General features: G+C 41.4%; 1 protein-coding gene across 1 annotated transcript in view; it reads right to left on the bottom strand.

Annotated features, from left to right (window-relative positions):
• Positions 1-6,926: 6,926 nt before the first annotated feature.
• The window catches only part of LOC124259615 (atrial natriuretic peptide receptor 1-like), a 77,414-nt gene continuing 71,163 nt past the window's right edge, over positions 6,927-13,177 (bottom strand). Inside the window, 4 exon segments of the mRNA XM_046693784.1 lie at positions 6,927-8,604; positions 10,221-10,257; positions 10,259-10,310; positions 11,186-11,284. Coding sequence (XP_046549740.1) covers positions 8,497-8,604; positions 10,221-10,257; positions 10,259-10,310; positions 11,186-11,284 — 296 coding nt within the window. The 3' untranslated portion in view covers positions 6,927-8,496.

The following is a 13,177-nucleotide window of genomic DNA, read 5'->3' as shown; positions in this document are numbered from 1 at the left end:
ATGGGTACAACAAGGACTGGTCGGCTCGGAGTCAGTATAATGTGTCTGAGTGGGGTATTCATGCTTCACTGCGGCATGGTTTCTCAGTGGGCTAGCACTATAAAACCAGCTTCAGTCTGGGCTAGTACAAGCAGCCGCTCATACACATACACACGCATGCACGTCGTCATATGCGCGAAATATTCTCAAGCACGACGTTAAACCCAATTTCACCTCACCTATAACGCGGATCACAGGACTCTCTGGTCCAGACCCAAATATATGCCGTCCGCTGTCAGATGGTTGGAACATTGCTGAGTGAGGCGATAAACACCAAACAAAAACAAACTGATTTTCCGACATGACCAGCTTATACAGATATACAGATCCCACTTTTAGGGATCATTTCTATAGCATACATCGCCATGACTTCAGGTAAAACTGACTGTCTACCAAACCACGAAAAACGTTTTTCCGAAAGGTCCGTAAATTCATTTCACTTATGAAAAATGTTAGATGCCAGAATCATATATACTTAAAACCCTTTTCATGCATACATCACTTTCAAAACATATTTTATGCGTAAAGCCTGATAACACTCCTTTTGGCCCTCGTGATTCGTATTATTTTAGAAAATAACCTCGCATCTTTCAATTTAAGAAAAGGCTTAAATGTTTGCTGACGTTAGAGCTTTACGGGATGCGTTTCTTAAGTATTTGAACACGAGTATTTATTAACTAAGCTAATTCTCTCAGAAGATGAAGATAACAGTTACTTATTTTATAACATTTACCTTCGCCCACAGACTATCTCTTCGGTAGATTCTCTTTTGAAATATTAAAATCGACCTGTTCACTAATTTAGCCATTTTCATGTGTTTCTGTATCATGCCAGAAGTTAAAAAACAAAACTTAAAGAGCAACAATGTCTTTTAAACATGTTCTTTGATTTTAACGCCAATGTTTCAAATTTATAAATTTTACATTCCCAGTGATAAAAATGGCGATTACCGCACATCGTCCTTTTGGGTACTACATGTATTTTGGTTAACATTATTGATTGGAAAGAAAATATAATAGAACACCAGTTGAATGATCTCAGGTGATTGCTCATTATTAATATGATTATTGAATTTTTGCAGGTATGAAGGAACTGCCACAGTTAGACACGCAGCCAAGACTGACTGAGGGACCCGTTAGGTCTACAACCCCTACCCCAAGAGCACACAACACAACCGGGGTGGCAAGGAAGGCCCCTGCTGAAGTGTCTCCGGGTTCCGATCAGAAGAGTACCAAGGTCGTCACAAATGTAAAATGTAATATTATGATAGGTATATTGAAATCAGTCATGGGATAAGTGCAAACGCTGCTATCAGTTTTTAATCATACCAAATCCTATCTCGTTGTACTTATTCTGATCAGAACGGTCTTATTTCTTCTTTAACATATTTTTGTTACTTGAGAACGACATTTTGCTAAATATCGGTATTTCCGGACAAAAGAATTGTTTGGAGTAAACAAGTTTCACTATATACACTTTCAAAAAGAACGCTTAGGTGTTTTTGAGAATATTGGACTCATGTAGCTGCGCCAAAAAATCCAAAACAACAATTATACTATTTCTGTCCAAAACGTCATCCTTGTGTGATCGTAAACAGCTTCAGCGCAAAAACTTTCTTGTTTTAGAAGTGTTTGAAGAAATATTCGCCGAAACGTCACCAAGAAAAGCGGAAAAGCAAACGGTATCGATCACAATAAAAAGGCAAGCGTTGTGTTTAATTTTGTCATTCGTTTTTGCCTGGAAAAGAGGAAATCATCATGCCACGACTGAGTGCGGCCAATCGAAACATCGCCATAGGCCGCCTTGAAGCTGGGGAGCTGTAGTCTGCAGTTGCCCGACTTTTCAACGTTCATCAGAGCTCCATATCTCACCTTTTTGGATCCTTTCCTGCTGACCAATTCCGCCCAAGAGTTACCACCAAGCCCATCACCACTACATCCGGATTGCTCACTTGCGTCATCGTTTTGCCACAGCCGTGGAGACTGCACAACAATTCTTGGTTTGAGAAGAATTTGCAACCTAACTGTCAGGAATCGATTGTGTGAAGTGGGGATTCGACCAAGAAGGCCAGTAGTCGCCCCTGTTTTGAGAGACTTCCTTTGGCGCAATCGCTTGCGGTGGTGTCGTAGAGTCCGGAACTGGAACCTTAGAAACTGGAGGCGAGCCTGGTTCAGTGATAAATCACGATTTCTTCTTCACCGCCGAGATGGAAGACAGCGTGTTCACCGCCGGAGAAATGAACGTTTTGCCTCTAATTGCATACGACAGGTCGACAGATTCGGAGGAGAGTGTCATGGTGTGAGGTGAGATATCCAGCACACAAAGGTCTGATTTAGTGGTGGTTCTGGGGAATTTGACAGCATATCGGTACATTAACGAAGTCCTTGCTCATCACATGCTTCCGATTATGGACTGACAGAGGGAGCTGTTCCAGAATGACAACGCTACTTCACATACAGCACGCGTCACGGTCTTTTACCTTGCCAATTCTAACGTCAATGTCTTGCCATGACCCTCTCGGTCACCAGATCTAAACCCGATAGAATACCTATGGGATGAACTCGATCGACATTTACGTCAACGTCAAAACACGCCCCAGACACTTCTAGAACTTGTCATCGCATTGCAGGAAGAGTGGGGGAAGAATTCCACAAGAGCACCTTCGTCGACTTATACAGTCTGTGCCGAGACGGAGCCGAGCAGTAATTGCTGCCAATGGTGGCCATACAATGTACTGACTTTGACGCTATCTTGTGGACTCAAGTAAACAGAAACACAATAATAAAGACTGCTGTTGTTTCGGCGATCTCTTTGCCTATAGACGTGTGAATTTTCACCTTTTGACTATTGGAATTACTTGAAATATTTGGTATTAAACTAACGCAATAAATTCGTTTAAAAGTGGCTTATTCGTTTCTTTGTTTGAAGAGTGTATTAAACCATCAAAGTTACTGAAAATATGTTTGTAAGCTTTTATGTAATGATGTTATGAACTGCTATGAACGGATATTCAATAAAAGCTATATCATATTCATTGTTTAATTAATGGGGTTGACATCAATATCAAACGCAAGATTCATGTATTTTATTGATGATGTTCCCCAGATATGGTGTCCAGTGTAGGCGGAGGAGTGGCGGTCGTTGCGGCGCTCGTGAGCAGCATAATAATCATAACAATATACTTACAAAGGTAATCAATTTCACCTTTATTCAATCTAAAGCGACACTATCTGACAGATCAGTATAATTGGTCAGTACATAAGGACTAATGTTCAAACGTTATATATGACTCAGTATCTTGTCATGTCAGTAACTTGAAACAGGTAGTGATTTGAAAACCGACGATTGTACGTATATGGAATTACTGCAGAATTTGTTCAACGTTGTTACATTTGTCTTCGGTGTGGTTGTCGGGAGTTGAGAATGTTAGAGTAGATTCCCTCTACTGCCTCCTATCCACTATGTTTAAGTTTCAATAAATGTCTTGCAGTTATGACCCCCAGACCAACTTAAGTACTATATTGCTATCTGAGGGCTACACAAAGACCGCGATCTAGACAACCAGTTGTAGGACTTCCATTATGTGGAAACCACGGTGGGTAAGTGGGTCAGATTGCGGTCTTTGCGTAGTGGCGATTCTGTGACAAGCTGTGGGTTTAGGGATGGGAATGGGAATGGGACCAACTCTCAAAAGTTCTAGAATGACGGTAATGACGGATATGATACATGCTACCATATTGCAGTGTAACATTCTTTCCGAAGTGAGAAAATTACAGAGAGTTACATTTTCAGGAACGGATTTGGATGTTTGGCGTCGAAAACATCGGAAGCTTGTAAAACCCTCAGAACATGTCCAACTCCGACGACAGTGAATACGCAACCATCAGCGACATCATGGAACGACATGAACCTCACCAAGGACCACCCGTCGACAATGTTGACAGTACCAATGGAAACTGCTTTGATGGCAAAATGGGCGTCAAGGTGACTAGGATTTCGAAGACGATAGACGATGACAGTAAAGTTGGCATCATTGACAAAAGATCTCTGAAAACGAAGGGCGTCTCTCGCAAGCACGAGTTAACCAAGAGAAGTAGGGATTCATTGAGTGCTCGGCATAACGTTGCTAGAAGTACATACGGTGGACAGGTTCTGGAGCCAAGCTTTTCTGAACTCTGTGATAAAGAGGAAGAGGAAGAAGATGTCTTGTTCGGACTTGACCAAGGACAGTCGATACCCAATAGTTATTACCTGTATCCATGTCAGGAGGAAACGACTTGTGAACCTTGTACACTTTACGACTTTGCGGAGTCGTTTGGACAACAAGCGGTAGCTGCTGTCGATGGTTCTTCTGGTGGGACATTGAGTGTCAGGGACCTTACATATGCATATGAACAGATGATACAATGTACAGATAATGAGTATTTGGATCTCTCTGAGGACCAGGATGGTGGTTACGAGAAGCCAGTTGACCATCAGGCAGAGACGTATCTGGATCTGTGTGGGGAGGAGGACCGGAGTATTCAGCCATCGTCAGCATGATCAACTCGTATGTTGTGACAGGACTTTCAGGTCGGTCTGGGTCCTGTGTGTGTCTATATGGGCAAGACACCCACTTTAAAAATCTTGAGCACTTGTCTTTCAAAGATTTCTATGGATATGCCAGCTACATATATATCTAAGGACAATTACATATTTTTCCATGGATACGTCACCTACATATTTGTCTATGGACCTGCTACCAACATAATTACTTCGGGACATACCACCTTCATACATATCCATGCACATGGCACCTGTATGTATATCTATGGACGATTTTACCAATTCATTTCCCATGGACATGGCACCTACAAAATGCGTCTGTTGACATGCCAATTATGTGTATTTCATAGATGTATCACCTGCAGGTATCTCTATGGACAAGTGATATTCAAATATGGACAAGTGTTTACACAATTGTGAATAGTTAGTAGTATCGTTTCCGATGTTTATTTGGCATGTACCTTTTCATGGAAAAACTTCTTTGGTCTTGATGGACGTCGTCCGTATTCTCATGGGTTGATGTTTTGGGTGGCACACATGGTTGTGTCAACAGCTAAAACTGTCTTGTACTGTACAGTATACACATGTCAAACCCAGGTCATTAAATGAAACATCTTAAAACATGTGGCTTGTTTGTTGTTGGTTAATGTAAGGTAAATCCACGAGATGACAACATTCTGATGTTGAAGCAGTGGCATGACAATGATACATAAGGTCATTCACATGCAGTATTGTGTCACATGACTGTCAGTATGGAGCTGCTCCTCGGTGGTCGTGGCGGAAAATATTACTTCAGAACGTTGCTAGAATGTTTTACCTCCCCTCCACGTCATTTTATCCAGCGTTTCTAGTGCGAGAGTGGATGGTGTGTGGTGAGGTGAAATGAGGTTGAATGTCGGTTGAGTTCGAGATTATTGCACTGTGATGTACATGTACATACACGTCTGTGTGGCTGATCTTACTAGTCCAGGTTCATGACGGTTCTATAGTATTAGCCTAGTCCGCATTTCACCCCTTCCACGAAAGGCAGGGTAACAATATGTACCATCTGTCTGATGCATTTAGTTCAACGCCCCATTAAACTGTTAAGTATTGATTTGTATAATGGCGTGTTAGCACATTGTTTCAGGAGGGCGCTGAATGATGTCGTTTACCATTACCTGGGTACCAGAGGTACCGAGGATCTTAATCAGGAAGAATCGTATCAGATGGTGCTTGTCGATTGCATATCTAGACGTACACATTGTTTGTGCGTCACAATCGTCACAGTCGTCACTTTTACGTCACAATCAAAACACTTTTCAAAATAGTTACGCATTTTCTTGGAAAATAATCCCAGAGCTCAATGTGTGTACTTTCTTCTGTGCCTCAGTGTATTTCATGTAAAAGTAACAACACACAGATCAGTGTCAACCATCTTTATTGATAACAACCCTGGACGGGAAGAGAGTGAAAACAGCCATATAACAATAACAGACCATTTGTTTTGGTATTACAAACACATTGGTGAAGTGCCTCAGACAAATATACAATGAGTTAGTGTTATAAACAGTTCAGGGATCACTCAAGACAAGTTCCCATGGATAGCAACTTTTTTACAACTGGGAGTGTTTCGTTTATCCACTAGAACTTGTCCTTATTGAGCACAACATAGTCTTTTATCCCACAATTAATAATTTCTTGAACTGGATACATGAATTACAACATGTTATAATTAAAATCCAATGTATCCGCTTCGATAATGTTTTTGGATTACAGCAAAGGTATCTGTCATGTCGGTGCCAATTTTGGAATCGAAATATTTCGGTAACACACTTCGAGCCAGCAAAACATTGGCGATAATGATGTCACCATTTAATGGCGTGAAGACAATGATACCAGACATAGCAAATCAGAATGACAAAATGAACTAAAGCCATTGTCAAAAAGAGACGTCAGTATAGAAAATATAACATTCAACACCTCTCATGGCATCATGATGCCATTCATATAAACTTGGATAAGCTTTGCAAGATAAATTGCGTGAACGAATGTACGAGGTTGAATAATAATATATTCTGGGCCTAACATAAAATGAATTGCATGATTCATGAGTCTCCGAAAATTCCTGCTAATTTTACCGCCACAGCGAAACAATTTTCTCGGTGGACTCAAGGTTTTATATAATCTTCAACATCATGTCATGTCCTCAAGTAAATATTGCATTATTACGCATGTCCATCATAGCTCAGAACGTATCTATACATGTGTATGTATGATCTTCTACCGTGGTATAAACACACAGCACCATTTTCTATAATAGTAGACTTGAAACATTCAAACTGATGTTTCCCTTCAGTGATGCTTGATGTCAAGATGTCAAGATGCTGTTGCAAAACCTTTCATGCAATTTATATAGTTACGTAAATAAAAGAGTTACAATGACTTCGTTTTATCACATTCAAACCCCCAAAGATATATGACATACTTGCTGTCTCCATCGTATGACTCGCTTTTTCGTCAAATTCAAGTTAAACAATTTATGGTGGACAGATATTGATAACATGTCATCACGAAATACACCCACAACAGTGGTTCAGTGAGTGGGTGGGTGGCTGAGGTAACACCGCTTACAATAATATGTCAGTTATATCACGGGTTGTTAGAGCATTCTGGAAATCCCACACTGATGATCAGGTTTCAGACATGCATGACTTGAGTAGGACAGACAGGAATTCAAACCCTAACCAGCTGATCCTGTAACAGATAAGGGACACAACTCTGTTCCCTGCGTGTGTTATTCGCCAGTGGCACTGAATACAATCATGTACATATGAAGAAACTCTTTGTTGACATGTACATATATTGGGAATGTATTATATGAAACATCTATACCACAGTTCATCTTTGACGGTTTTCTTTATATAATCAGTTTATGGCAATATCCGGTCTGTTTGTCTTGTAACACGTGTGTCATACCCTGCTATATACATATGAATATGTCAGTCGTGATGTCATACACATTGCAGTACACATGATTTCATACATAAAAACTCTGTACATCGCAACATAAAAATTATTAAGAATGTCACATTCTGTCTTTACAAAAATACAACAATGTTGGTTAAGGTATCACAGATTCCTGTATATGTATACTGTTTCACATCAAATGAAAACTTAACCCATTCATGTAGAACCTTTCTGGGTTAAAACATCCGGATTAACATACTATACGAGATTACGTTACCATGGATACGGTGTCTCTTAGAATTTGTATATACACCTGGAACTACTGGTATGTAGAACATCACAATTTTTGCTTTTTTGTTTTGTCGTGTTAAATTTATCTTCCAAAGATCTACATTTGGCATTCATCTCATTTTGGCAGATTTCCAACATACCACCTATAAGTCTGTTGTAGAAGAATATGTTCTTATGGGTGGTCTTAAATACAACGTCATAATTCTCTCTGAAGAAGAAATTGAAATGGTACTGAAACACCAGAACACCAGAACAGTCACAAAAATGTTTTAGATAATCTAGTTAAATATCTGTATTGCAGCACGAATGTAACACTGTGAACTGAAACATTCGTTTATTTTTAGAAAATTAACACAAAAACAAGCCTATTTTAAAGTAAAATAAATACACAGTAAAATGCGATAAACGTTTTTCCAATTGTATGAATGATCTTATTGTCAATAGCTTTGGGTGTCCTTATTTACGATGTGATTTTAAAAATGTAAATAAAGTATTTTCTATTTATGCACCAAATTGATCACTGTAAAAATATTCGCACTGATATGTAGCTTTTCGTACATTGCTACAGGGGCATGCAGGACAGGTTTGTGTGGGTAGCATTGCCAACTCTAGCTAACCCCTGTAACTTTTAGAAGTGGAAACATGTATAGAAATGTAAGAATTGTTTGCTGATTATTTGAATGTGTGTTCAGCTAAAGGCACAGCAAGGTCCAGGGAAGGTAACTCTTTATGAAATCCGTCTTTGCCCTTCAGGAAATATGTAACAACCGTTCCTTTGCCCTGAAAGAATAAGAGTTCATTTATAACAACAACCTGTCTATTACACTAAAGGGCTCTCTTCTTTAAAACTCTAAAACACAAACTGCCGGGTAAGAGAAAGCATACACTTGAAAATTGGATTTAACCTATAACTTACAAATGTCAATAAACGTAAGGCCGACAACTGTGTCAGGAACCTCAAACTAAAAAGGTCCAAAATGTTTCACTATTTTTAGCCTCGTATTTGCTTTGGTAATGAAATTACTTTCGTTCGTGTACAACATTCACAAGGGCGTGTTTTGTTTGAGCTGCGTTTACCAATGTTCATATTGTAAATAATAAATATCTCGCCGCGGAGGAGGAGCACAAATCAGGAGGACCACGATATAGTGCGTGACGACCAACACGCCAGCCATTACAGGTAATCAGTATCGACGCTCACGGTTACCAAATATTTTCAAGAACGTTAACGCTTTTTATAGAAAGTATACGCCGCTCAATGTGATTCATGAAATGCGCGAAATAAGGATCGGTCCCCCGCTTTTGGATACCTTCTTTTTTGTTCATGTTTATTCTTTAACGCCGAACTCTGCAATATTCCAATTCCAGTTCTATCACGACGGCGGGTAAATAATCAAATCTGGACCAAACAGATCAGTGATCGATTGATTTGGTTTGGTTTATTTGTTGTTTAACGCCGCAATATTCCAGCTGTTTGGCGCTCCAGTGATTGACATCATGAGCATCGAACATTTGGGAAATGGTGACATGCATCAAACACGTCAGCGAGTCTTACCCCATGATCCCGTCAGTCGCATGGGTCGCCTGAAGACCAATTCTACCCCGGATTTTCACGGGTACGGTTATAGATCCATGTCTATATTGCAATAAACATTAATCAGTGAGTTAGATAGGTTTTTTAACGCCGCTTGCGGCATTGTTCCTGTTATACCTGGCGTGTCTGCTTAAATACGGGAGGAAATGCCGAAGTGCAGCGGTTCTCAGAGGCGTGCCAGTGCCTTGTAATTCATAGGGGCGGTGGGGTAGCCTAGTGGTTAAAGCGTTGGCTCGTCACGCCGAAGACCCGGGTTCGATTCCCCACATGGGCACAATGTGTTAAGCCCATTTCTGGTATCCCCCCCGCCGTGATATTGCTGGAATATTGCTAAGAGCGGCGTAAAACTAAACTCAGTCAGTGTAATTCATAAGCTAGATACGACCCAGGTTTCCAACACGAGTATTGGCTTCTAACGAGCCCAAGGGACGCAACTCTACACAGGTGCTACTCAGGTGTGCTCGTGAGGCACCTCAGAATATATGGACACATGTGCCCCAACATGAACAGAAAACATCGATTACAATTCAGAGATCCCATTGAAATGTTCGAGATACAGGTATGTTTGATAACACGTTGTAAAAGTGATGTCTCCTTTGGTACTATCTTACAAATAGGAACAATCATCTTTAATTCTTTAATCTTTAATACTTGCGCCTCTTTTGTAAACTTTTAACCAATAAGGCCTGGTACCATACACGTAATTCCGTTTTAGGGTACAGAAGCCACAGAAGAATGCACTGCTATGAAACGGGGCCGTGGCATCTCAATAGACTTAAAAGACCTCTGATGACACACTAACCTTCATGACCACCTCTCCCCGGAGCTCCACGTGGAACCCCCAGCTTGTCCAGCACCAACTTGCATTCGGGACTCACGTGGATCCGCAGAGCTGCAACATGCAAAGACAATGTGCAAATAATGATCACTCTTCGAAATATATTAGACCTGTGAAGATCCTGGTTAGAATTGATCTTCAGTAACCCATGCCTATCGTAAGAGGCCACTAACGGGATCAGGTGGTCAGACTCGCTGACCTGGTTGACACATGTCATCGTATCCCAATTGGGTAGATCGATCCTCATTATGTAAATGACTGGATTGTCTCGTGGAGACTCGATTATATGCAGACCGCTGGAAATCTGGAATATTGCTGAGTGCGGCGTTAAACAATGCGCAAACAATTAATATATACCCGAACTATATCAAATGCATCTGCTAGCTGGTACTATCTATACACAAAACACGTATTTAAGCACCCCTGTATTCTTGTAATACCCCTGTATCCTCCTCATACCCCCTGTCAGCCTCCTGATCCTCTAAAGGGGCAGTCTACGCAATTCGTCGTGAAGACCAGCTTCCAGTTGGGCCAGGTTCTGTACAGGAGGATCCCTTTGTTGCACACGACGACCAATCATGTCCCAGATATGTTCCAAAGGGTTAAGATCGGGGCTCATTCAATCAGTAAGATATGTCAGGGGATGCTTAACTAGGTTCTTTGTGTATATTATCTATATATGCACTCCCATGATGTACACGAGGCACGGTTGTATGTTATGATGTACAGTGAAACCTTATTAATCCGGACCTCATTTAATAGTTTTCGGAACGATTAGAGCTGACCTTATCTATGTGTTCTAATGCTCGTTAATTTGGAAAGTTGTTATACAGGTCGATTTCACTTAGATAAGTGCCGTCCGGATTAACGAGGTTTCGTTGTACATGTTTCACTGTAAGGGAAAATGATTGAGAGCGTGGCATGGATACCTAGACCGGAAGACTCCATCCTAGAGGCGTAGTTCACTGTGTCCCCGAACAGGCAGTATCTCGGCATCTTCAGTCCCACAACACCGGCCACGACTGGACCTACGTACACAAAGAAGCACCTCATTAGTTGCACCTTACGTCCCATAGTTTGGTAAATACAGGGACCGGTTCCACAAAGCCATCTTAGTGCTACGGGCGTTGTTGTCGTGTCAACGAAATGACGAATGTGAATGACGAAGGGACAAGGAAAAGCCCAGAAACGTTGTGTATACAACAAAGAAGAAGTCTACATCCATAATATTTGTCTTATACTTGAATATAATAATAATAATAATAATAATAATAATAATAATAACAAGGGGGAGGAGTTATTGAGCATCTTGTGGAAGATCAGGCCTACACCTATCTTGGCATGCAAGTTCGAGACAAGTTCCAGAATGCCCAGATTCAAGACAAACTTCGGGCCGAGTACAAATCTCGTTTAAAGAAAATCTGGAGCTCAGAGCTAAATGCTCGAAACAAGGTCAAAGCCACCAATACTTTTGCTGTGCCAGTCCTTTCCTTTTCCTTTGGTGTAGTTGATTGGACAAAACAAGACATCCAGAGTCTTGACCGTCTGACCAGAAGGATCATGTCTGATAACAGAGCCCACCACCCTCGTTCCTCTCTTAACCGTTTATACATGCCAATCAATTCTGGAGGTCGGGGTTTGATTAATGTGGAGGCTTTTCATGATAGAATTTTATTGTGTACTTTTGCACATATTTATTTATCGGATGATCCTCTAGTGATGCATGTGAAGACTCATGATGAAAGCAAGGAATTCCACAGCTATTTTAAGCGTGCCAAGGTTGTTGGACAGAATCTGAGATTTGAGGTTGATTTTGTTGATGGCGATGTACTGCTGGACGGTACAGTGATGGGAGTAAACCAGGTGAAGTCCTTCACCAAGTCTGCCCAGAGTCGGTCTTTTGTGGAGAAGCTTTCTGAGAAGCCATTGCATCGTGTGTACATGCAGTGTGTTGAACAGAATAGCAATCCCACCGACTCCTTCGCCTGGATGAAGTCGGCTGGTCTTCCTTTTTGCTGCTCAGGACCAGTCACTTCCCACTCTCAATCGCCTAAATGTGATTCTTAAAGAAAATATCAATATGAAATGTCGACTTTGCAATGAATTCACGGAGACTGTCCAACACCTTGTCAGTGGATGCCCTTCCTTGGCACAAACATCATATCTTAAACGACATGATGGCATGGCTCGTTGCTTTTACTACCGTCTCCGCCATGCCTGTGGCTTTGACTCCGAGGTCCATCCATGGTACGACCCTGAACATGTCCAGGGCGTCATGGAAAATGATGCTTTCAAACTTCTGTGGAATAGGCCCATATACAGCCTCAGAAGAATTCCAGCCAACAAACCTGATCTTGTCCTTTTTGATAAAGCCAATGAATTTATTTATATCATTGAATTTTCTGTCCCTTTTGACAATAAAGTGATTTGCAAGATTCAGGAAAAGCATGATAAATATGCGGACCTCGCCTTTGAAATGTCTCGCTTGCATCCCAAGAACACTGTCGCCAGGCTCCCCATTGTTCTCGGTGCCCTTGGTTTGGTACCTCCTGATCTCTCGGCGCAGATCAGGAGAGTGCCCGGGTTCTCCACCGGGAGTACAGCCCTTCTGACACTCTGGGTAATGCAGAAGGCTGCAGTGTTGGGGAGCCTTCATATTCTCCGGAAAGTTCTTGGTGGGTTCGACTAGGCAGCGTTTCCTGGGAGAAGTCCCATTCGCTGTCTGGGCTGCGTGTAGAGGGGGCAAGGGCCCTGAGCTGATGATGAGCCTTACCAGCCTGACTGTGCCAGGATCACCCGAACCCTCTCTGCTGCATACTATCTTTAATCTGTAAAATAATAATAATAATGTGTCCATTTATAAAGCGCCAAACTCCACACCAGGTATGCTCATAGCGCTAGCTATTAACTTCTATATGCCT

Source organism: Haliotis rubra, unplaced genomic scaffold (genome assembly GCF_003918875.1).
Source record: "Haliotis rubra isolate DU_JTF1 unplaced genomic scaffold, ASM391887v1 Scf73, whole genome shotgun sequence".
NCBI classification, from domain to species: domain Eukaryota; kingdom Metazoa; phylum Mollusca; class Gastropoda; order Lepetellida; family Haliotidae; genus Haliotis; species Haliotis rubra.
The sequence above is the reverse complement of the archived record's forward strand: the minus strand, read 5'-3'. Positions and strand labels throughout refer to the sequence as shown.